The sequence below is a fragment of the Entelurus aequoreus genome, linkage group LG08 (genome assembly GCF_033978785.1).
Source record: "Entelurus aequoreus isolate RoL-2023_Sb linkage group LG08, RoL_Eaeq_v1.1, whole genome shotgun sequence".
In the NCBI taxonomy this organism is placed as follows: Eukaryota; Metazoa; Chordata; class Actinopteri; order Syngnathiformes; family Syngnathidae; genus Entelurus; species Entelurus aequoreus.
Window position 1 is genome coordinate 19,134,906 of NC_084738.1, and position 24,612 is coordinate 19,159,517.

General features: G+C 39.8%; 1 protein-coding gene across 1 annotated transcript in view; it reads right to left on the minus strand.

The window, feature by feature from the left end:
• The window catches only part of mybpc2b (myosin binding protein Cb), a 65,652-nt gene that overhangs the window by 27,151 nt on the left and 13,889 nt on the right, over positions 1-24,612 (minus strand). The window contains exons 2-7 of the mRNA XM_062054880.1: positions 21,248-21,265; positions 8,344-8,406; positions 8,112-8,260; positions 1,237-1,354; positions 1,120-1,168; positions 988-1,047 (exon numbers count right to left, since the gene is read on the minus strand). Of these exons, the coding sequence (XP_061910864.1) occupies positions 988-1,047; positions 1,120-1,168; positions 1,237-1,354; positions 8,112-8,260; positions 8,344-8,406; positions 21,248-21,265 (457 nt within the window). The remainder of the gene's footprint in view (positions 1-987; positions 1,048-1,119; positions 1,169-1,236; positions 1,355-8,111; positions 8,261-8,343; positions 8,407-21,247; positions 21,266-24,612) is intronic.

Below are 24,612 nucleotides of genomic sequence, written 5' to 3' on the forward strand. Positions count from 1 at the left end.
CACAACACGTGAATGGTTGAATGAATGAAGGAATGAATTTATTTATTCCGTCAGACAGACATATATAGCAACACTTCATCACTCTTTGTAATTTGACAGACATGCAACGGCACCCACCGAAAAGGGATACGGGAAAAAAGCAAGAATGCTTATCCATGTCCCGCCCCTAATTTACAATCAATTTATATGCTGGTTATATATGTTGGTTATAATGGTGATAATGACAAGTATTGAGCGACCATGAGATTAGCTCCATATTGCCTGGGTATCTTTCATCTTCTGAAGCCTTGTCTGGTGTGTTATGTCCCTTATTCCACAGCAAGTTATTTTGCACCTGTGTCCCACAGTTGAGATAGTCCAAACAACCAGTCATGTTTTTGATAGTTTCCCAACAACACATTTTTTACCGCGAGGTTGAACACTCTTAGGCTAGAAGACACTTTAATTTCTCCGCTTACATTGTCCCACAGTTTCACCCCCGCTATAGATAATGTTTGAGCCTTGAATGTGGAATTTACCATGTTATGTTTGAATTTCAGGACACCCCTGAGTTCATGCGGACCATCTCTGAGTGAAAGCAGACTCTGTATATTTGCAGGTAGAGCCCTTTGTGAGGCCATAAACATAACTTGAAGGCAACTGTATTGGATTATATCATGTAGTTTAAGAACATGACTCATTATGAACAGATCATTGATATGAGCTCTATACGGGGCATAATCTATAATTCTAATTGCCTTTTTCTGGAGCTTAAACAGCGGTTCAATAGTGTCCCTGTAGGTGTGCCCCCAAACTTCAGCGCAACACTGTAAATGCGGCATTAATAGAGCTAAGTAAATCGTTCTTAGTGAATTTTGATTTAGTAATTTCTGCATTTTCCACAATATGGAGACACCCTTAGCCAATTTAGCTACTGCTTTCACATGTGGTTTCCAAGTCAGTAGAGCGTCTATCTTAATGTGAGTCTGTGCTTGGTAGTGTTCTCACTTTTTAGCTGCTTTGAGAAGAGCGCTAAAGTCCAGATCGCCATCATCCTCTCCCGCGTCCCTGTGTGGATGGAAGCATAAATGTAATGAGCGTCAAGCGTTTGCACGCTGTCACTTACAAACACGCACTTACGCTCTCTTGAACGCAGACAAAATGTCCGTCTTCTCCTCTTGCTGGGAGGCTGAAATGGGAGAAGTTGCAGCGATGGCAGATTAGGGGCGACTGCAGCCTGTATCCGCTTTCACTTACCCTCCACGGAGATCTCGAAGGTGGAGCTGTCACATTTGTCTTTGGCCGTCACCTCGCACCTGTAGCCGCCCGCGTCGCCGGGGACCACTTTGATGATGTTCATTTCGTACGTGTAGATCTTTTTTTTAGGGGAGGCATAAGAGTTGGATGCATTTTAAAGGATAGCCCAAACAAGACAGAATGTTCATACAAATCAACATTATAAATTGTTGTTCAAAGATTTTGATTTGATTTAATTTAATTTCATTTATTTAATTGGGACAGTGCACATTCGATTCAAGAACTCTTTCATTCCGCACTCCATCCAGCTGTATAATCACTCGCCATACAGCAATAGATGATATCACTCTATTACCTGACCGCTTCTATGTTAGCTACCTCTCTTTGTTTATAATGTATAATTCCTGCTGGATCTACTCTCTATTTTATACTGGAGCTGTTACATATACTGTAATATTGTACATGGTAATTGTTATATAATGTATATATTATATAAAAATATAATATCTAGAGATGTCCGATAATATCGGACTGCCGATATTATCGACCGATAAATGCTTTAAAATGTGATATCGGAAATTATTGGTATCGGTATCAAAAAGTCAAATGTATGACTTTTTAAAACGCCGCTGTACGGAGTGGTACACGGACGTAGGGAGAAGTACAGAGCGCCAATAAACCTTAAAGGCACTGTTTTTGCGTGCCGGCCCAATCACATAATATCTACGACTTTTCACACACATAAGTGAATGCAACGCATACTTGGTCAACAGCCATACAGGTCACACTGAGGGTGACTGTATAAACAACTTTAACACTGTTACAAATATGCGCCACACTGTGAACCCACACCAAACAAGAATGACAAACACATTTCGGGAGAACATCCGCACCGTAACACAACATAAACACAACAGAACAAATACCCAGAACCCTTTGCAGCACTAACTCTTCCGGGACGCTACAATATACACCCCCGCTACCCCCTACCCCACCTCAACCCCGCCCACCTCAACCTCCTCATGCTCTCTCAGGGAGAGCATGTCCCAAATTCCAAGCTGCTGTTTTGAGGCATGTTAAAAAAAATTATGCACTTTGTGACTTCAATAATAAATATGGCAGTGCCATGTTGGCATTTTTTTCCATAATTTGAGTTGATTTATTTTTGGAAAACCTTGTTACATTGTTTAATGCATCCGGCGGGGCATCACAACAAAATTAGGCATAATAATGTGTTAATTCCACGACTGTATATAGCGGTATCGGTTGATATCGGAATCGGTAATTAAGAGTTGGACAATATTGGAATATCGGATATCGGCAAAAACGCCATTATCAGACATCACTAACAATATCATATAATATATCAGTATCATATACTGTATATATAATATGTAAATATTACATATATGTTATATTTGATATTGCTACTACGGTACATTTTTAGTCTACTTTATACCTGCATTATCCTTTCCATCCTTACACTTTCCATCCTTTGTAATTGAGCTACTGTGTGGAACAATTTCCCTTGTGGATCACTAAAGTTTGTCGAATGTCTAATCTAATTAATCAACACTTGAATAAACAGTGTAAATGCGCCGGACTCAGCATAATTGTTCATTTTCAGCAGGTTTCTAAAATAACACAGTGAGACACATAAGATTTTAAAACCACGATGACAGAAATAAGAACCAAATAAATAAGACATCATAAAACAGACAAGACAAGCAGTTGCGATACACAATTACAAGACAATAGACCAGGACAGACAATTCACTCATAGCTTCAAATACGCTGGCCAGAAGCCCACTGGAACATGCTGGAGTCTGGAAACCGTGTTTAATGGTTTAATGGGTGCATGTCTGATATATTTTTAGCCAGTGTTTACGTTTTTTTTTCGAAAAGTAGATAGTTATCACAGTCTCTAATGTGGGTGGGCAACTTATTCCAGGATTGCGTTCCTCTTCCAGAGGTGACCATTTGACCATGAATTGATTAACGTGGACTTATTGGAGTGTTACCATTTAGTGGTCAATTGTATGGAATATGTACTGTACTGTGGAATCTACTAATAAAAGTTTCAATCAATCAATCAATGACCGAATTTTGTTCTACGTCTTGGCGTACTGCAATCACCTCTGGACAAGGCCCTAGTTCTCTGTCCTTCACTGTTTCTCCTCTGAATGAATTCATCTAATGGTAGAGGTGCAGGCGCATTTAAAACTTTGACGTTTGAGAAAAGCATCCATAAAGATCTGGTAGCTATCCAGATCAAGAATGTTAAGGTTTTTTTTAGAATAAAAACGTAATACAATTGTGTAAGTGCTTTGGTTTCCTGTCAAGGATTTTAACTGCCCTTTAAAGAGAGACTTGATGGGTTTTAGTACAGTTTCTGTTGTGTGTGTCCAAGTAGTGAAACAATAATTTATATGTGAGAATATCATGGTGTGCATATAAACTTTAGCCGCCTTGGATGTGAGGAATGGTTTTATATGATTGAAATTTGACGGATTGTATTTAACGATATTTGTGATTTTTTTTTTTAACACTTTGATTGCCACTTTCACTGCTCCGTGTCCTCTTTCAGTAAAGGAATCCTACGGCTTTTGAATGTCAAACACCGGATCAAATTTACCTCCGTTTTTGTACACCCCACTTCTCCGACCAAGATTCCACACAGGTTTCGAAAAATGTCTTGATGATTGTATGAAACATTGCATGCAACAAACTATTTTGCCGCTTGAGCGCCCACGCCTCACTGACAGTGACGAAAACACAGGTGCTACGATTTAGGATAGGATGGCACTTCATTGTCATTGCACTTAAAAATAACAACACATTTACATTTTCAGCACAAACCCATTCAAGACCAGACACACGCTGTACAGGGTGGCAGAACAGGAATGCTGATGGGTCACCACTGTGAAAGGTAGGAAAAAGGTGGACCTTGCCAGGTTGCTAGCAGCATGGGAAAACAATCCAGATTAGAATGTTTGTGTTTGAGCGAGCAAAAACACATTTCTACTTTTCACTCTAATTGTCCATTTCTGGTCATCAAATTCATCATGCTTCGCCATGCAGGTCAGACGGTGTCTCCAAGATGTTGTTCAGTTTGTGATTGATTTCAAAATCACAAAGTCTGAGTGTCCACGTTTTGCCTGCACCATTTGTGGCAGATTTAAAATCTTCCAATTTGTCAATACACCAGGGCAACGCTTACTTCAATCAGCATATGTTCTGTTATTATGATTACGAATAGGTAAATATATTCAACGTCCTCGACTCAAAGAGTCGCCAGGCACGCGTCCAGCAACGACTGTTCTGTCAGGACAGGCAGTTACCCCAATCCGAGATCTTGTCACTTTTGTTGAGAGGACAGATGATCAATTCCATTGTTTAGATTTGGTGAGCGGTGCAAAAAGAGGCTCCAAGAAAGTTAAACAAGGCGGGACAACACAAAGGCAAGCAGGGCAGAAACGGAGAGTGAGGGAATGCGACCGCCTTTGCCTAGTGCAGGGGTTGGCAACCCGCGGCTCCGGAGCCGCATGCGGCTCTTTGATCACTCTGATGCGGCTCAGCTGCATACTTGCTGACCCTCCCGATTTTTCCGGGAGACTTCCGAATTTCAGTGCCTCTCCCTAAAACCTCCCGGGGCAACAATATTGAGGGCGTGCCTTTAGCGTCCGATTTTACACTATCTGCGTGCCGGCCCAGTCCCATGTTGTATGCGGGCTCTGTCCTTCACACTAGGGATGTGCGTATCGATCCTGTGGTATCGATATATCGATACTCACACGCTACTCATTTGGCATCACTTTTCTGAAAAAAGTATCGATATAAACCAAAAAGTGGCGTGTGGGGGTGCAAGCATCACTTTCAGATGTTTTTGATTACTTACTTAACTTACTATGTGCTGGGACACCCCTGTACCTGGCAGAGTATAGAGCTGGCCCAGTCACGTCACAGCTAGAGACAGCGAATGAGCGTCGTCAACGTGCAACACACACACAGCCAGCCGACAGCGTTGTTACTTTTCCTGAACAGCAATCTGAGACTTCAGTAAAGTGTGACGTGTGACGACATATCTCGAGTACACTAAAGGTGTGATGGTGTCAGACATTTTTGTAGATAATTTTTCCAAGTTCATTTTCTCAGGGAACTGTCTTTCGTATGCAGGTTTATAGGACAAGGAAATCCTAGTTTATTGTGATAAGGAAATTATTGACTTTGCTTCAGAGAAGTGTTATAAGTTTACTTCCACAAAGAGGTTTGAAACATAACATTGTTATGAATAATTGTTTTTTTAAGCTTTTTCTACCAATACTTTTTTTTTGAGGAATAAGAAAAGTGAAAATGTGTATATTTTTGTTTTATTTAATTTATTTTTCATATTTATGTTATTTATTTTAATTTTAATTTTATTATATATTGACCTTAATAAATGTGGTATAAATGGTCTGTATTTGTCTTAAATAATAATAGTAATAATATTTTTGACTGACAAAAATTGCCAATAAGAAATTAATGGTATCGGTATCGGTATCGATGAAAATGCAAGAAAAAGTATCGGTATCGTATCGAATCCTAAAAGTGTGGTATTGCCCATCCCTACTTGACACGTAAGTGACTGCAAGGCATACTTGGTCAACAGCCATACAGTTCACACTGAGGGTGACCGTATAAAACAACTTTAACACTGTTACTATTTAACACTGTTACTAATATGCGCCACACGGTGAACCCACACCAAACAAGAATGACAAACACATTTCTGGAGAACATCCACACCGTAACACAACATAAACACAACAGAACAAATACCCAGAATCCCATGCAGCACTAACTCTTCCGGGCTACATTATACAACCCCGCTACCAACAAACCCCGCCCACCTCAACCGACACACGGAGGGGGGAGGGGGGGGGGGGTTTGATGTGTGGGGTGGTTGGAGGGGGGAGGGTTGGGGTTTGGTGGTAGGGGGGGTGTATAATGTAGCCCGGAAGAGTTAGTGCTGCATGGGATTCTGGGTATTTGTTCTGTTGTGTTTATGTTGTGTTACGGTGCGGATGTTCTCCAGAAATGTGTTTGTCAGTCTTGTTTGGTGTGGGTTCACAGTGTGGCGCATATTAGTAAGAGTGTTAAAAGTTGTTTTATACGGTCACCCTCAGTGTAACCTGTATGGCTGTTGACTAAGAATGCATTGCAGTCACTTACTGTATGTGTGTCTGCAGAAGCCGCATACAACATGTAACTGGGCTGGCACGCTGTTGACACAGCCTGTAGAGGGCGCTAAAGACAGAGCCATCACGGCACGCCCTTATTATTGTCGTTTGGGTGAAAATCAGCAGACATTCGAGAGCATAGTTGCCCTGAATTTCGGGTGTCTCCCGGAAAAATTGGGAGGGTTGGCAAGTATGACGCTGTCAAGCGCCATTCATATAGAACTCACGAAATAACGTCTCGCGGGCCGCGTGTCTGGTTTATACATAGCACAAAGCAAAAAAAAAAACTGTATGCAGTTCATTTTAAATTTCAAAAGAGTTTTGTGGCTCCCATTGTTTTCTTGAATTTGTGAAACGGGTCAAAATGGCTCTTTGAGTGGTAAAGGTTGCCGACCTCTGGCCTAGTGCTAAGAGAGACTTTTATTACACAGTGGTACCTCAACTTACAATCGTAATTGTTTCTGTGACGGAGCTCTTAACTCAAAACACTTGTATCTCAAATTAACATCCCGTTTCCTTTTTCATCTCGGCACTGTCCGTCACACGTACTCTCTTCGGTTGGAAAACAGTTAGGTCGATCTCTATAAGCTAATGCTAGTGAGTCTAGATGTTTCCGACAGATTTCACAGGGGAGTTTATCATAAGCAAGTAGAACTTACTAGGAAAAAAACTACAGGTTTTGAGTAAAGATTTCTGAGCTTAAACAATATGATAGTATACTTTTTTTTGTCAGGATTGTAGCACACACAAAAGCACATTTGATAAAATAAACGTTATTATGGTCTTACATTTACTTATAAATGAAGTTCATGCGCCGCCGTTGTGCTGGATAATGCATACCCGCCGTAGAATGCACCCCCTGACGGGAGTGTTATATCAACTAAAGCCCACACTTAAACTTTCCACGTGCAAGATTGAATCTATTTAAAAAAGTTATTTAATAAGAAGCCAAAAAGTGCAAAAACAATAATGTTCGTGTTGGAGGAGTTGTGAATGAATGAAATATGAAATCCGTGCTGCAGTCTGCAGGTGTACCTAAAGTTGTAGCCCTGCAGTCATTCACAACTCCTCCAACACGAACATTATTGTTTTTGCACTTTATGGCGTCTTATTAAATAACTTTTTTAAATAGATTCAATCTTGCACGTGGAAAGTTTAAGTGTGGGCTTTAGTTGATATAACACTCCCGTCAGGGGGTGCATTCTATGGCGGGGGTGCATTCTCTACCACCAGGAGGCGGGATTACTGCGAGCCTCAACCAGTGCGTCTTCGCAGTCGTTTTATGATTGCTCAGCACAAGAAATACTTACACACATACAGTTGTTGACAAAATACTGTACATTATATACCTCAGCTAACTAAACTATGGAAATCTATAATATAGTTCATATAGCAATACGGTCTCACTGCACAGCAGGCCAGCAGTTAGCCGAGTCCGCAATCCATGTTGAGGCACAACGCAGTGACGATTACAGATAACGCAGATAACAATTTAATAAATTTTTTAACATTTTTTTTCTTTCCATGATGGCAGGGGGCCTCACCTGCCTCCCCTGACAGCACGTCACTGAATTGCAGTAATGCCAGTGGGTGACGGCAACATTGTGTTTATACACTACTAGTTTGACAATACAGCCCAATTTGTTGCATTACCTTTGTGTTCCTGTCGTAGCTTTCTTTGAACTGCATGTGCTTCCCGGCCTTGCTGCCGAGGTCCAGCCATTTTCCCTTCAACCATTTCATGGTGGGCTTCCTTGTCAGGGTGCTGGAGTCCACCTTTGCAATGAGTGTCACATCCGTGCCTGTCATTAAACAAACACCGCAAGCTTCAAACAGGTGATAACGGCATTAAAACCAACACATCATCACTCTTATGCGTTTTAACCTGAAACAGCCGTCACATGATCTGCCGGCTTCTCCGCAAAGAGCCCCGTGAGCTCTGTCACCTCTGAAAGACAATAAATCATCATTAATATCCCTTATATTTTCATTTTACAACCAGGTTTTTCTCACTGCACCACCCCTGAAACAATCCAAAGTGCAGCACGAAGCATACATTATTTGTTGACAGTTCTCCAGTCTTGTTTCATGACATAAAAAAAGAGACGAAATGTAATTTATACAACGACAACATGACGTAAATGTGGTTTTGTAGCAGGCATAGGAGAAAAGTACAAACAGGTTAATAAACAACACATATATGTTTTAACACGTACGAGATATGACAGTATACAAAAAGAACATTTAAAGTACATTGGTACAGAACAACCTGGGGTGCAGATATAAAGGAACATAGGCGTGCAGTGACAGAACACCCTCACGCTTACCCTTCCCTTCAGGACTGACCACAAATGATGGAAAAACAATGTGTGATTAAACCTTTGTGTCAGTGAGTGAAAGGCAATAATATCCCTCTCGCTCTCAAAAAAAGATGTAAGACACAGAACTGCAAAAGTATTACCTGCAATGACCTTGAACATCCCAACAACACACACTTGTTGATGTTACTTTAATAATACACAATTTATTTAACTAAAGCATCTAATTTAAAAGGGAACTGCACTTTTTGGGGAATTTTGTCTATCATTCACTGACATAAGTCCGTATGTGGAATTAATTGATGGAATGCATTAAACAAAGAGCTCAAACAATGCAACATAATCGAGTTTAATATACAAAGAAGGCTTTTGATGAATAAATCTTGAACCTTATTAAAGAATGAGATAATCTTATTCATCTCATGAGAATCTTAAATTACTTCATTTATTTATGGACGATTCTCTTGCCCTTGTTTTAAATGGAGCACATACAAATGTGTTAATATAGTTCCATATATTCATATTAGAAGAATAATTGCTTTGAATCTGCCAACTTACACCTAATAAAAATGATGTTGGTGAGTTGGTAGTGGCATAAGAGTTGTGTGCATAGGGTTACAAAGATATTGTGCGTGCGTCCACGAATATTGCATAGTTTGGGTTTTTGCCATTAAATCATGTTTTTTTCTTTGACAAGAATAGCATAAAACCTAACAAAAAATAAATAAACTTTATATCGACGGAGCGGTCTGAAGTTGATATGGAGATTTAAGCGATGAAAGAAAAAATAATAAAATAAAATAAAATATATATATATATATATATTTTTTCTTCTCTTTATTGTACTGTATATATATATCTATACATCTATACATACATATACATATATATATATATATATATATATATATATATATATATATATGTATATATGTATGTATATATATGCATATATATATATATATATATATATATATATATATATATATATATATATATATATATATATATATATATATATATGTATATATATGTATAGATATATAGATATATATATATATATACAGTACAAGCCAAAAGTTTGGACACACCTTCTCATTCAATGCATTTTCTTTATTTTCATGACTATCTACATTGTAGATTGTCACAGAAGGCATCAAAACTATGAATGAACACATGTAGAGTTATGTACTTAACAAAAAAAGGTGAAATAACTGAAAACATGTTTTATATTCTAGTTTTCTTTGCTCTGATTACTGTTTTGCACACTCTTGGCATTCTCTCTATGACAGTGGTTCTTAACCTTGTTTTTAGGTACCAAACCCCACCAGTTTCATATGCGCATTCACCGAACCCTTCTTTAGTGTAAAATAAAATGTTGTTTTTTTTCAAATTCAAGACAAAGTTATATGTTTTTGGTAACACTTCAGTATGGGGAACATATTCTAAGTAACAAAGACTTAATTTAGAGTTACTTGGTTAGGGTTAGGGCCAGGGTTAGAGGATTAGGGTTATAATAAGGCCATGCCGAATAAGGCATTACTAAGTACTTAATAATGACTAGTTAGGAGCCAATATGTTACTAATTTGCATGTTAATCAGCAACTAATTAATGGTGAATATGTTCCCCATACTAAAGTTTTACCATGTTTTTTTTACTGGTGCACAAAATGAACCGTGCATGAACATCACCTTGCTCAAAGAACAAAACCAACACAATGCATAAACTCACAACAAATTACACACCTGCAAATCAGTGTGACTTCTGCTGTTGCCACGTCCGTAATACACCGATAGGGAGAATTTTTATTTACACGATGAGTCGGGTGTGTTTTGACCTCCGCCGAACCCCTGAGCCCGAGTCACCGAACCCCTAGGGTTCGATCGAACCCAGGTTAAGAACCACTGCTCTATGAGCTTCAAGAGGTAGTCACCTGAAACAGTTTTCACTTCACAGGTGTGCTTGAAGCTCATCGAGAGAATGCCAAGAGTGTGCAAAGCAGTAATCAGCGCAAAGGGTGGCTATTTTGAAGAAACTACAATACAACACATGTTTTCAGTTATTTCACCTTTTTTTGTTAAGTACATAACTCCACATGTGTTCATTCATAGTTTTGATGCCTTCAGTGACAATCTACAATGTAAATAGTCATGAATATAAAGAAAACACATTGAATGAGAAGGTGTGTCCAAACTTTTAGCCTATATATGTATATGTATTAATATATAACACTTACTTTAAGGACTATGGCTGACATATTCAACACATTTGGGTGATCTCCATGTTGAACAAAGATTAATTAGATGATCTAATTACAAATCATGATTAATTAATCGCTCATTTATATTTAATGCTATATTTAAAGGAACTGAATAATTGTGGGGGTCTCAGGAGGTTAAAGAAGGTGCTTCCTGCTTCATTAGCCCAACAGCTGGTGTTAAAAGAAGTCCCTCGACCCAGCAATGCACACTTCAGCCAGTGGGAAAGTTCTTTAAACAGCTTGGGTATGATAACTACTCGTACCCTTGGAGACACTCTTAACAGCTGGTGCAAGACCTTCTTTGGGGCCAGCACAACAAAATATGCTGGAGTGGGAAATCCTCCTCAGTACTCGGAGTGATGCAAGATTTCCTCTGCACCAGCAACCTGCGTTTTTTTAAAACCTACTTAAAGCGCTGTAAAAGTTACAAACTTGTTAGTATGTTTTTTTTTGTGTGAAGGAATGGTAGTTTTGATAGCAAGTACAGATGTCTTTTTTTTTTTTTAAAGATAAACTAGACAGAAAAGCAGGTCACACATCTGACCAACCCTCACACGGACATGGACTCCATTAAAAGGCCTACGGAATGCCAGGTTTTGAGTTTCACTTGTAAAAGTGGAACTGGGCGTGTTAAAAATGTTTGTCCACTTGGCTGCGGCGCAGTCACGCTTCGTCTTATCGGCCTTCGGGTTTGAAGACAAGAAAAACTAAGCTTGACGTCCGCGCCGTGACTTCCTGCAGGGTTTGGCATCCCCAGGAGATTATTAATAGGTCGTAATGTTCAATTGAGGGCAAAGTCGTGATATGGCATGGCTTGCTTACAGCAGCTGTTATTGTTCCACAACTTGAACCACAGCTGCTCTTCTTTCTCCCTAATTGTTTTAAATTGCCAGGGCGGCAGAAGAGAGCTAGTGATGAACTTCATCCTCAAATGGAGGTGGGGAGAAAAAAGTCTAAACGGGGAACTGCACTTTTTAGGGAATTTTGCCTAATGTTCACAATCATTATAACACATGTCTGTTTTCTTTTAGCATTTCAAAAATTATTTAAAAAAAATGCTTTCTCGATTTAAAAATCAATACTTTTTTTAATAACATTGGGTGCTAGTGTTATGATTAGTTACATTCCCCCATAAAGTAGAAAAAACAGCTCTGATAAATTGTTATATTACTTAAAATAAATGTGATTTTGTTTAAGCGGTAGAAAATGGATGGATGGATGGACAAATAAGGCAACAAAAGAAGTATCCCACACGTCTCTCTTCTAAAGTAAATCTAGATGGTTTGACAAAAACAGAATCTCAGTAAGACTAAAATAATGCTATTTGGTAACAGTAGAAGAGAAAGTCAAACACAAATACAGATAGACGGAGTAGACATTGAAAGGGTAAAAGAAAACACATTTTTGGGTGTAATAATAGATGATAAAATGAATTGGAAATCTCATGTAAAAAATATACAACATAAAGTAGAAACACGTCAATAATGAATAAAGCAAAACATGTTCTGGACCAAAAAGCACTTCATATTCTCTACTGCTCGCTAGTGTTACCATATCTGAGTTATTGTGTAGAAATATGGGGGAACAACTACAAATGTGCGCTTCATTCACTAACTGTGTTACAAAAAAGATGAATTAGAATAATACATAATGTTGGATATAGAGAACACACAAACCCTTTATTTATTAAATCACAATTATTGAAATTCAACGATTTGGTGCATTTGCAAACAGCTAAAATGATGTACAAAGCAAGCTATAACCTGCTACCCAAGAATGTACAACAATTCTTCTCAACAAAAGAGGAGAAATTTAACCTTAGAGGACAATCTAATTTAAAACATTTGTATGCTTGTACAACACTTAAAACCTTTAGCATATCTGTATGTGGAATTAAATTATGGAATGGATTAACCAAATAAATCAAACAAAGCACCAATATGATTCACTTTAAGAGACATCAGCCTAAGACAAACAGACTCAAGAACAGTTTTTTCCCTTCAGTCATAACCACGGTGAACTCTCATAGGCACTGATTTTATAGTTTAGCACCTCTCTGTGTGCAATTTTTACTTTCCACCCACAGTCTGAATGCTTCTGTATATATAGGGACGGCGTGGCGTAGTGGGTAGAGCAACCGTGCCAGAAACCTGAGGGTTGCAGGTTCGCTCATCGCCTCTTACCATCCAAAAATCGCTGCCGTTGTGTCCTTGGGCAGGACACTTAACCCTTTGCCCCCGGTGCCGCTCACACTGGTGAAATGAATGAATGGTAGGTGGTGGTCAGAGGGGCCGTAGGCGCAAACTGGCAGCCTCGCTTCCGTCAGTCTACCCCAGGGCAGCTGTGGCTACAAATGTAGCTTAGCACCACCAGGTGTGAATGAATGATGGGTTCCCACTTCTCTGTGAGCGCTTTGAGTATCTAACAATAGAAAAGCGCGATATAAATCTAATCCATTATTATTATTATTACGTATATAGTATAATATTTCATATTTAAACAACACATTCAGAACATTCGTTCTCAGGACTGGACTGTGCTCCTTAACCCCTTTTGCACTATTTTTCTTTTCTTTCCTTCCTATGTTTTGCATATTTGTTGACTGTCGCACTGATACTGGAGTTGCTTTTAATCTCATTGTAGGTGTGTATAGTGACAATAAAAGGCATTCGATTCTATTCTATTCTGTTCAAACTACAAGTGTTCACAAAGTACACAGAACAACAATTATGATAAACATCTTAGAACTTTTTTTTTTTTTTTATTGAGACAAAGATTATTTATGTATTTAATATTTGTTTGCTTACTGTAGTACATTATTTATTTATTTGTTCACTGTTCTGTTACAGAAAACAAGGAAATTGGATACAATTGCTATATGGTATGAAAAGGGGTAGGATTAAATAAGCTCTGCTTCTCCCTACTCCTTTTCGGATGTGCTGTAATGAAACAACTGGAATTGTGTGATGCATTACATTGTATCGTATGCATGTTCGAAATAAACTGAACTGAACTAAATCTGTACAGCAGATTTGGTCATATACATCAACAATATGATGTAGCTCATGGCTAATGTCGTAGCAGTGTGAGTGTCTCTGTGAGTGAGGCGATGTGTTACTATGATAGAAAATGAGTTCCTCAGTGTTCGCTCTTACGCTAACAATGTCGCTACAGCCTGGTTATTAGATTACGGAACGTAAATGATGTATTGTTGGCGGTTTTTTGATGCATTTTTTAAGTGACTTAGAGGCAGAATGGATCTCTCCCATTAGCCACCTTGAACAAGCCGATTACTATAAATTCGAATGCAAAAAAAAAAACATGTGTTCTTGTTTCTCATAAGGATTGAGAACGATAGGAATTTTTTTAAAAAAAAGTGCAATTCCCCTTTAATGATACAAAAGTATTGAGAGAAAAAAAGACGTCACAAACACTCCCAGTCAGTAAGCATGTCAACAAACACATTGCTGCTCTTTTTCTTACCATTGATATTAGCTTCCAGATCAGTTGCAGACAAAGCATGAAGTCAACAAAGCAACCAGGGAGTAAAAAGCACAACAATTCTCTCACACACACACACACACACACACACACACACACACACACACACACACACACACACACACACACACACACACACACACACACACACACACACACGCACACACACACACACACACACACTAGTTTTGTGCAACATCACAAGTGAACAACTGTGGCAGCAAATACACTAAAAATAAAATTGTTTTTGTACACTGGAATTAACAAAGTCACGCACAATTCCGTTACCAGGCTCGTTTAAAGTGGTGAACAATGTAAATTGAGAATGTCTCCTAAATTCCGGTTCAATTCCATTCATTTGAATTGACGTTCCAAACAGGAAGAACCATTGAAATTACATGAAATTTTAACTGATAATTTTAGTGAATTCCAGACTCATGCTTTGCAGTATAGTCCATTGATGACATATTTCACAGAGATATTATACACCCTGATGAAACTTTTCTGTTACCAAGTTTTGGCCAAACAAATGCCATGCATTCAAGTTAAAACATTTTAAAAACATTCCCGTATGACATTCCGAAATTGCATTTCTTTGTCAAAATTTTGGGGTATTTTTTGAGGGAAACAAGTAATTTTCTGCGATTATCACAATCAATTAAAATTTAAATGTATTAATAAACTGATTTAGAACAACATTATGTATAAAGTATTTAATTATTTTACCTTCTTGAAAAAATAAATGACCAGGTGTCAAGGCCAAATATGTCATCTAGACACGTGCTTTAAATATTCCTATTCATAGCTATCTATATACACTTTTTAACTAGGGTTCCACAATATAGACAATCAATCAATCAATCAATCAATGTTTATTTATATAGCCCTAAATCACAAGTGTCTCAAAGGGCTGTACAAGCCACAACGACATCCTCGGTACAGATCCCACATACGGGCAAGGAAAACTCACCCCAGTGGGACGTCAATGTGAATGACTATATTAATTTAGCTGACAATAGAGCCTTTAATATTATCGATAATGCATGTTGATGACACATTGCAGCTCTGTTCGACAGCGACAAGCAAACAAACGCATCCTCAAAGCAATGTAGCATTCTTGCTAGTGGCTAACGTCCCTCCACAGTGCAAAGCGACTTATAAGTCAGCAATCCTCCATGGCCAATATTAAATTATGTTTCTTACATGTGCCATTACCACTGGAGGACGAGGAGTAGAGAAACATGTAACACTGCACACCGTAGGATGATATACAAACCGCAAGCTCGAGCTCTTATATGTAAACAAAAGTGGGAAAATGTATACAAATATTGACAATAACGCTACCAAGTAAAGTATCAATATAGTTGATAACATAGCGGTTAGAGCGATATTTTTCAATGTCAAAAAATATTTTGTTGTTTTTATTATTATTTGTAGTATCAGTATTAGCATTGGTATGACCAATAGTGCCCCTGTAACTACTTGGTATTGGATCGATACACACATTTGTTGTATCACCCAAAACTAAAGTAAAGTATCACACAACAGAAGGTAAGTGCTCTTTACATTTTAACAGAAGTATAGATAGAACCATGTTACAGAAAGTCATCAAAAAACAGTGGAACCTCGATTTGCGAACTTTTCGATTTACGAACTTTCAGGAAGGGGAAGCAGTGCACTATCAACACCGTGTATGGTGAGGATGGTGTTCTGCTGACCTCGACTGCGGATGTTGTGGATCGGTGGAGGGAATACTTCGAAGACCTCCTCAATCCCACCAACACGTCTTCCTATGAGGAAGCAGTGCCTGGGGAATCTGTGGTGGGCTCTCCTATTTCTGGGGCTGAGGTTGCTGAGGTAGTTAAAAAGCTCCTCGGTGGCAAGGCCCCGGGGGTGGATGAGATCCGCCCGGAGTTCCTTAAGGCTCTGGATGCTGTGGGGCTGTCTTGGTTGACAAGACTCTGCAGCATCGCGTGGACATCGGGGGCGGTACCTCTGGATTGGCAGACCGGGGTGGTGGTTCCTCTCTTTAATAAGGGGAACCGGAGGGTGTGTTCTAACTATCGTGGGATCACACTCCTCAGCCTTCTCGGTAAGGTTTATTCGGGTGTGCTGGAGAGGAGGCTACGCCGGATAGTCGAACCTCGGATTCAGGAGGAACAGTGTGGTTTTCGTCCTGGTCGTGGAACTGTGGACCAGCTCTATACTCTCGGCAGGGTCCTTGAGGGTGCTTGGGAGTTTTCCCAACCAGTCTACATGTGTTTTGTGGACTTGGAGAAGGCATTCGACTGTGTCCCTTGGGAAGTCCTGTGGGGAGTGCTCAGAGAGTATGGGGTATCGGACTGTCTTATTGTGGCGTTCCGCTCCCTGTATGATCAATGCCAGAGTTTGGTCCGCATTGCCGGCAGTAAGTCGGACACGTTTCCAGTGAGGGTTGGACTCCGCCAAGGCTGCCCTTTGTCACCGATTCTGTTCATAACTTTTATGGACAGAATTTCTAGGCGCAGTCAAGGCGTTGAGGGGATCTGGTTTGGTGGCTGCAGGATTAGGTCTCTGCTTTTTGCAGATGATGTGGTCCTGATGGCTTCATCTGGCCAGGATCTTCAGCTCTCGCTGGATCGGTTCACAGCTGAGTGTGAAGCGACTGGGATGAGAATCAGCACCTCCAAGTCCGAGTCCATGGTTCTCGCCCGGAAAAGGGTGGAGTGCCATCTCCGGGTTGCGGAGGAGACGCTTCCCCAAGTGGAGGAGTTCAAGTACCTTGGAGTCTTGTTCACGAGTGAGGGAAGAGTGGATCGTGAGATCTTCAGTAATGCGGACGCTGTATCGATCCGTTGTGGTGAAGAAGGAGCTGAGCCGGAAGGCAAAGCTCTCAATTTACCGGTCGATCTGCGTTCCCATCCTCACCTATGGTCAAGAGCTTTGGGTTATGACCGAAAGGACAAGATCACAGGTACAAGCGGCCGAAATGAGTTTCCTCCGCCGGGTAGCGGGGCTCTCCCTTAGAGATAGGGTGAGAAGCTCTGCCATCCGGGGGGAGCTTAAAGTAAAGCCGCTGCTCCTCCACATCGAGAGGAGCCAGTTGAGGTGGTTCGGGCATCTGGTCAGGATGCCACCCGAACGCCTCCCTAGGGAGGTGTTTAGGGCACGTCCGACCGGTAGGAGGCCACGGGGAAGACCCAGGACACTTTGGGAAGACTATGTCTCCCGGCTGGCCTGGGAACGCCTCGGGATCCCCCGGGAAGAGCTGGACGAAGTGGCTGGGGAGAGGGAAGTCTGGGTTTCCCTGCTTAGGCTGCTGCCCCCGCGACCCGACCTCGGATAAGCGGAAGAAGATGGATGGATGGATGGATGGATTTACGAACTTTTGAATCGAGCCAAATTTGCCTTTGTGTGCGACAACAGACCAGCGTGGAAAGGAGGGAATCGCTGTGGAGTAAAAAAAAAAAAAGACTATTTTGCGAGGAGTACATTAATGTCATTCACAAGTATGAGAGAATCGACAAAGCAGGATTTGTTTTAATTGTGATCAGACCCGACTTTTATGGAAAAAAGATGCAAAATCAGACTTTTTTCACTTCCTTCTCTCCCTCTGTCTGTCTGCTCCTTTCTCATTAGCTCCCCCTCAGCCGATGTCAATGTAAGTGTATTTTACTTTTTAAAATGTTTATCATTGTAACAATACGGTTGTTAAAGTTAAAGATTTTTGTGATTTCTGATCGTTTGTAAGGCCACCAAAGGGACTTCTGTGTGTGCGCATGTTGGCAGAGCAGCGCATACAGAGGACAGCAGCTTGTTGTTGCTGTTTTGGCTTGTTAATAAAGAGAAAGTTGATCCATCATCCCCTTGTTATGTTTATTTGACATACAGTACTGGACAGCACTTGTGTTTTAAGTGCACAAACCTTATCTAAAATTATGTTATGATCCGTTACCTGGATCATAGTTTGTTTTCACCTGCCTCTGATTAGTGCCCGGCAGCAGGTGAGCGTGCCGAACACTAAACAGAGGCAGGTGAAAACAATAAATAACCATGACACAAAGCAGGGGTGCTGAGACAGAACTAAGCTAACAAGAGACATAAAACGTAAACAAACTATGATCCGGGCAGCGGATCATAACTGTACCCCCCTCCTAATAAATAACCAAAGCAACCAAGGAGACACAAAACAGGGGTGCTGAAACAGAACTAAGCTAACAAGAGACATATAAAACGTAAACAAACTATGATCCGGGCAACGGATCATAACAGTACCCCCCTCCTAATAAATAACCATGGCAACCAAGGAGACACAAAACAGGGGTGCTGAAACAGAACTAAGCTACCAAGAGACATAAAACGTAGACAAACTATGATCCGGGCAAGGGATCATAACAAATATGGACTTGAACCCATTATTCATGTTAACATTGTTTCTTATGGAGAAATTTGCTACCCTATACGACTTTTTAGATCTACGAACCTTGTTCAGGAACCAATTAAGTTTGTCAATCGAGGCTCCACTGTAGATCAATAATAGTTTTAAGAAAATTAAACAACCGCCAATCATGCAATATGTTACCGCATAGGTCAGCAGCCAAATTTGTAACCCATTTTAAAATGGTTTTATTATCATTGATACGCCAAAGAATATATTGTGATATATATTGTTATCGTAGGAGGCTTTAGTCCTTATTCTTAATGTTACGCCTTTACATCATTACTTTATTGCTAAATATAAAAATTAAAAACTAGGATCCGTAGTTTGAGAATCCTTGTCTTACATTGCATATGTTACATTTGCGATCTTTTAAATTACTGTTCTTGGAAAGTCTCATTGCATTGTGCAGGTGTACCTATTAATGGGTCCTATAGAATGTAATACATTCTAAGCATGGTGGGGAAGAACATTTGAAAAACATTCAAGGAAAATATTCGTTTCAGGTCAATCATCCGTGGCACACCTGCAAACAAGACGATCAAGGGTACACGCCATGCACATGTATGCACTCTCATGTGAATGCATTAAGGGGATTACGTAGACGGGCTTGAGGAAGTGTCACGTTCCGTGTACGTACCTCCATCTGCGGGGGGTACATCTGAAGAAAATGAATGAGAATTAGCCCTATGCGATTTCTGTAATGTTTCATATGGAATGTAAGCAGCGAGGAAGTGTGCCCTTATATGGAGGTGCCTACCATCTGCTTCCTGCTGTGGGGCGGCTGCGTAAACAATAAAGATCAACGTTAAACAGCAACAAAGCTATGATTAGACCCGCTCAACAATAAAACTGTTATTAATTTGGAAAAAAAAGAAAAAAGAAACATTTGCAGATCAATATCCACATGCCTGCAAAAAAAGGTAAACAGTGCAGTCAGTGAATAAAAGGAAAATCCTCATTGTCTTCTCTGCTTTATTCCCCTGCATGCTAAAAAAAATTCAAAAAATAAATAAGAAAAAGTCATGGATGCAAATTGAAGATGTTGATTCAACACAATGTGACAACAACATGCAGTGGAGGGGCTAATAAATGCAAACATGTGCAACCAGAGAGACCTAATCACTAAAACAAGCAATTGACCTCGCTTACTTCTCTTTTTGACTCTGTAATTTACTCAAATAATCATGGCTGATTAGTTACATTTTCCAACTATCACAGCATTGCACATATTAATGCCTTGCTTAGAGCAGGGATTCTAAATTATTGTGGTACGTGCACCACTAGTGGTACGCCAAAATAAACACTTGATTCAAGTACAGTGTTTTATTTTTCTCTATTCAAACACAGTGTTACTGTTCAAACTGAGTGTAATGTTACAATGGTCAGAAATATTAAGTATGCTGGTTGAATGAAACCTCTGCCTTGTTTTTAATGAATATTTAGGCCCACTGCGCTACTGTATTTTAATGTTAGTCATTATGGTGGGTGAATGTGAGTGTGAATGTTGTCTGTCTATCTGTGTTGGCCCTGCGATGAGGTGGCGACTTGTCCAGGGTGTACCCCGCCTTCCGCCCGAATGCAGCTGAGATAGGCTCCAGCACCATCCGCGACCCCGAATATATATATATATATATATATATATATATATATATATATATATATATGTATATACGTATATGCAGTGGGGCAAACAAGTACTTAGTCAGCCACCCATTGACAATCAATGGGTGGCTGACTAAATACTTTTTTGCCCCACTGTATGTATGTGTGGGAAATGGTTGCCCCGGGAGATTTTCGGGAGAGGCACTGAAATTCGGGAGTTTCCCGGAAAATCGGGAGGGCTGGCAAGTATGCTCCTGTGGACCTAAAATTAGCAGAAGTATTTTTTTTTTCTAGTGCATACAGCAAATGCAAAGCAATCCGACACAAGTTAAGAGGCTTGAACAGCTGAACAAATACAGTCGAGTGTGGCGCTGCACACACAGGAAGAACATGGAGTCACACGAGGCTTAGCAACATTTGTGTCAGTGGGCCTCGGGCGTGCGACTACCACTTTAATAGTATCTAAAGAGATGCACGCTGGGACGGACGTTCTGCTTAAAAGATGACAAATAAAGTTGGTGACAGTCAATTAACGGGGTCAGAGGCCGCGAGGCGGCTCGTGGCTCGACGCGTTGAGGGGACGAGCGTGCCGGCGTGACAACGTGCGAGCTATAATCGAGCGGCAGGCGTGATAATGAAAGATGCAGTAAAGGTCAGGGGGTACGTGGCGGCGTGCAGCTGACTTACCGTTCTCCTCTGCTTTAGCTGCGGGAAGAGAAACAGAAGCGACACATTTGTTAACACTCTCTAAGACATTAGTACTATTACCTCTGCAAATAGTTTCATGTACAGTATAGCGGTTTTTTTTTTAAAAGGGCAACAGTGAGTAACTATCCCCCTAAAAATTTGTTCATGGAGCATATTTTATGTTTTTTTCTGCTTGCCTCGGATACTGTATACCAGGGGTCACCAACCTTCTACTTCTTAGGTACTGATTAATGCGAAGGGCTACCAGTTTGATACACACGTAAATAAATTGCCAGAAATAGCCAATTTGCTCAATTTACCTTTAACTCTATGTTATTATTAATAATTAATTATATTTATCTTTGTGGAAACACTGATCATCTTAATGATTTCTCACAATAAATATATGTAGAAACAGATAAATATCAATGTGCAACACTTTATTTTTATATTTTCTTAGGTGCACATTTTTCAAATTGAACATTTTCAAATGATCACTTCTAAGACAGTCTTGTGAAATCACAATATCCCATTTTAACTAGCTAGCAACTAACATTTTTTAACAAATTATGAATTAATTTGCACCATGTTTGTACAAATAATAACTCATGTAAAATACAAAAGTCAACTCTCAAATTTTTAAATAAATCATGTCACACTTTGAACTGGACACCAAATCTGTTATCTGTTTCTTTGTCAGTTAGTGAAGACCAAGTCTTTAAAATTGTTTCTTGGATTTTCAAATTCTATTTGAGTTTTGTCTCTCTTAGAATTAAAAATGTCGAGCAAAGCGAGACCAGCTTGCTAGTAAATAAATAAAATTTAAAAAATAGAGGCAGCTCACTGGTAAGTGCTGCTATTTGAGCTATTTTTAGAACAGGCCAGCGGGCTACTCATCTGGTCCTTACGGGCTACCTGGTGCCCGCGGGCACCGCGTTGGTGACCCCTGCTGTATACTATACTGTTTTCACTATAGGCGTACCCCATGAGTCCCCCCGAGTAGTTAGCTCAAATAGTTCTCCCTTTTTGCCCCGTGCCCTCCTCAGGCATGTGATTTGAACTTAATAAAAAAGACTGAAAATAAACCGGGGTAAAAAAAAGCACAAAAAAAGCACCATTTAAAGATGTTTTAGCGTTTAAAGAATTGAAAAACTATCAACAGAGTTGACATAAATAACTACCCCATTCATCCAAATGAATCACTATGTCTGTTTCAGTCACTATGCTATTTAATGTTATTTAATGGACCACAATGGAAACAAGCCTTTTGGCTTTTTGTGCCATCCATTTGCCTTTTTAAAGCATTACCGTATTTTTCGGATTATAAATCGCTCCGGAGTATAAATTGCACCTGCCGAAAATGCATAATAAAGAAGGAAAAAAACATATATAAGTCGCACTAGAGTCAGCAGAGGGTGTCTTGTGGTAAGCAGAGGGTGTCTTGTGGTAAGCCGGGCCGAAACACCCCGTGACGCTGGGGCACACAACTGAAGATGTGTCCCAATGGTGGAAAAGCCTCCCAGCAGTGTCACCTAGCCTCACTTAGGTATGCGGTCAGGTGCAAGCCTGGCTCAGGGAGGAGGACGCCCCTGCCATGCAGAGTCCCCAGGGATTGTACCAACTAGTCCTTTCAACAAATTAATTAAGTCGCATTTTTGGGGGACATTTATTTGATAAAACCCAACACCAAGAATAGACATTTGAAAGGCAATTTAAAATAAATAAAGAATAGTGAACAACAGGCTGAATAAGTGTATGTTATATGACGCATAAATAACCAACTGAGAACGTGCCTGGTATGTTAACGTAACATATTATGGTAAGAGTCATTCAAATAACTATAACATATAGGACATGCTATACGTTTACCAAACAATCTGACACTCCTAATCACTAAATCCCATGAAATCTTCTTCCTCTGTGTCGCTTCTAAACAACTCTGCCAACTCCAAAGGTAGACAATGCGCCGCTTCCTCTTCTATCGGTACGTCGCTTACGTCAGAGTCATCGTCAGTTGCAGTTCCAATTATTCCAGCCTTTCTGAATCCGGACAGGATGGTTATAAGTTACCACCAATGTTGAAATGATACATTTTCATAGGTACGGAAGTAGTAGCAGGTAGCATCTTTTTTTTCACAATGCACTTCTGCCATGACCCGCCCCCGCCAAATTTGTATTGGTTGACGTGTGTGTGTGACGATTGCTGATATACGCCTAGTCTCTTACGTGAATGAGATAAATAATATTATTTGATATTTTACGGTAATGTGTTAATAGTTTCACACATAAGTCGCCCCAGAGTATAAATCGCACCCCCGGCCAAACTATGAAAAAAACTGCGACTTATTATCCGAAAAATACGGTACATGGATTCAATTCTTTAAGATGTCAATAAACTTCTCAATCAATCAAATTTAGTCACTACAACTTGTGTTCACAGCCACAGGACCCACATGGGTTAGCCTACTCTATACAATATTTACAACCTTACTAGTGTTCACTTCACAGCCACAGATGGTTCATCTAGTTATTTACATTATTTACACATTACTTTGGTGCATTCACACATTACTTTGGCATTTTTGCTTTGATGGCTCCGACATGAGCCTTCCTGGTAAATGTCTGAGCAGCTTGCATTCTCCTTTTTGTTTCTGCTTTAGTGGATTCTGCCTTGGATTTTTATAGCCAATTTCTGTCTCTTCGACTCCCTCTCCACTTGTAACTGCTCCAAATGCAAAAATCATGCACAAATCATAAAAAGTATAAACGTTGTTTATTCTATTAGCTAACTTCCTTTATCTGAATAGCCATTTGTGATTCATAGCATGAACTAACAAATATATTGCAGTCATGTTGTTTATGTTTCAAAATGATTCAACTATTCAATGTCAAAATATAAACAGTAGGTATAATGAACAAAATGTCAGCTACTGTCTTGTTGTAAAACACCAATGAAAATGACATGTAGCATTTAGACAGGCTATACTGTAGCAAAAGTCATCACATGTCTGCCACAATTGTGTGTGTTCTTAAATGTGTAATCCACCTCTTCCAGTTTTGATTTGGGTTTACATGGTAAAAAACTCAAATCAATGTTTTGGGCATTGTTTTATCCATACGCATACATTTGTCCAAATGTGGCCAACGAGACGCATTGTGGGTTTCCTGGACGTCGTCTACATCGCTAAAAGAAAAATCTAAGGAAGAGAATCCCTCTGCCATCTTCCACTAGTTTTTTTAATATATAAATCGCTCGCTTATATATTCCCTCTTCTCTTCTCAGACTCTCTCGTCGTCATTTGGGATGTCTGTTGTGATTTCCTTTCCTGGTTGGATGACCCGCCTTATCTTGCCTCTGATTGGCC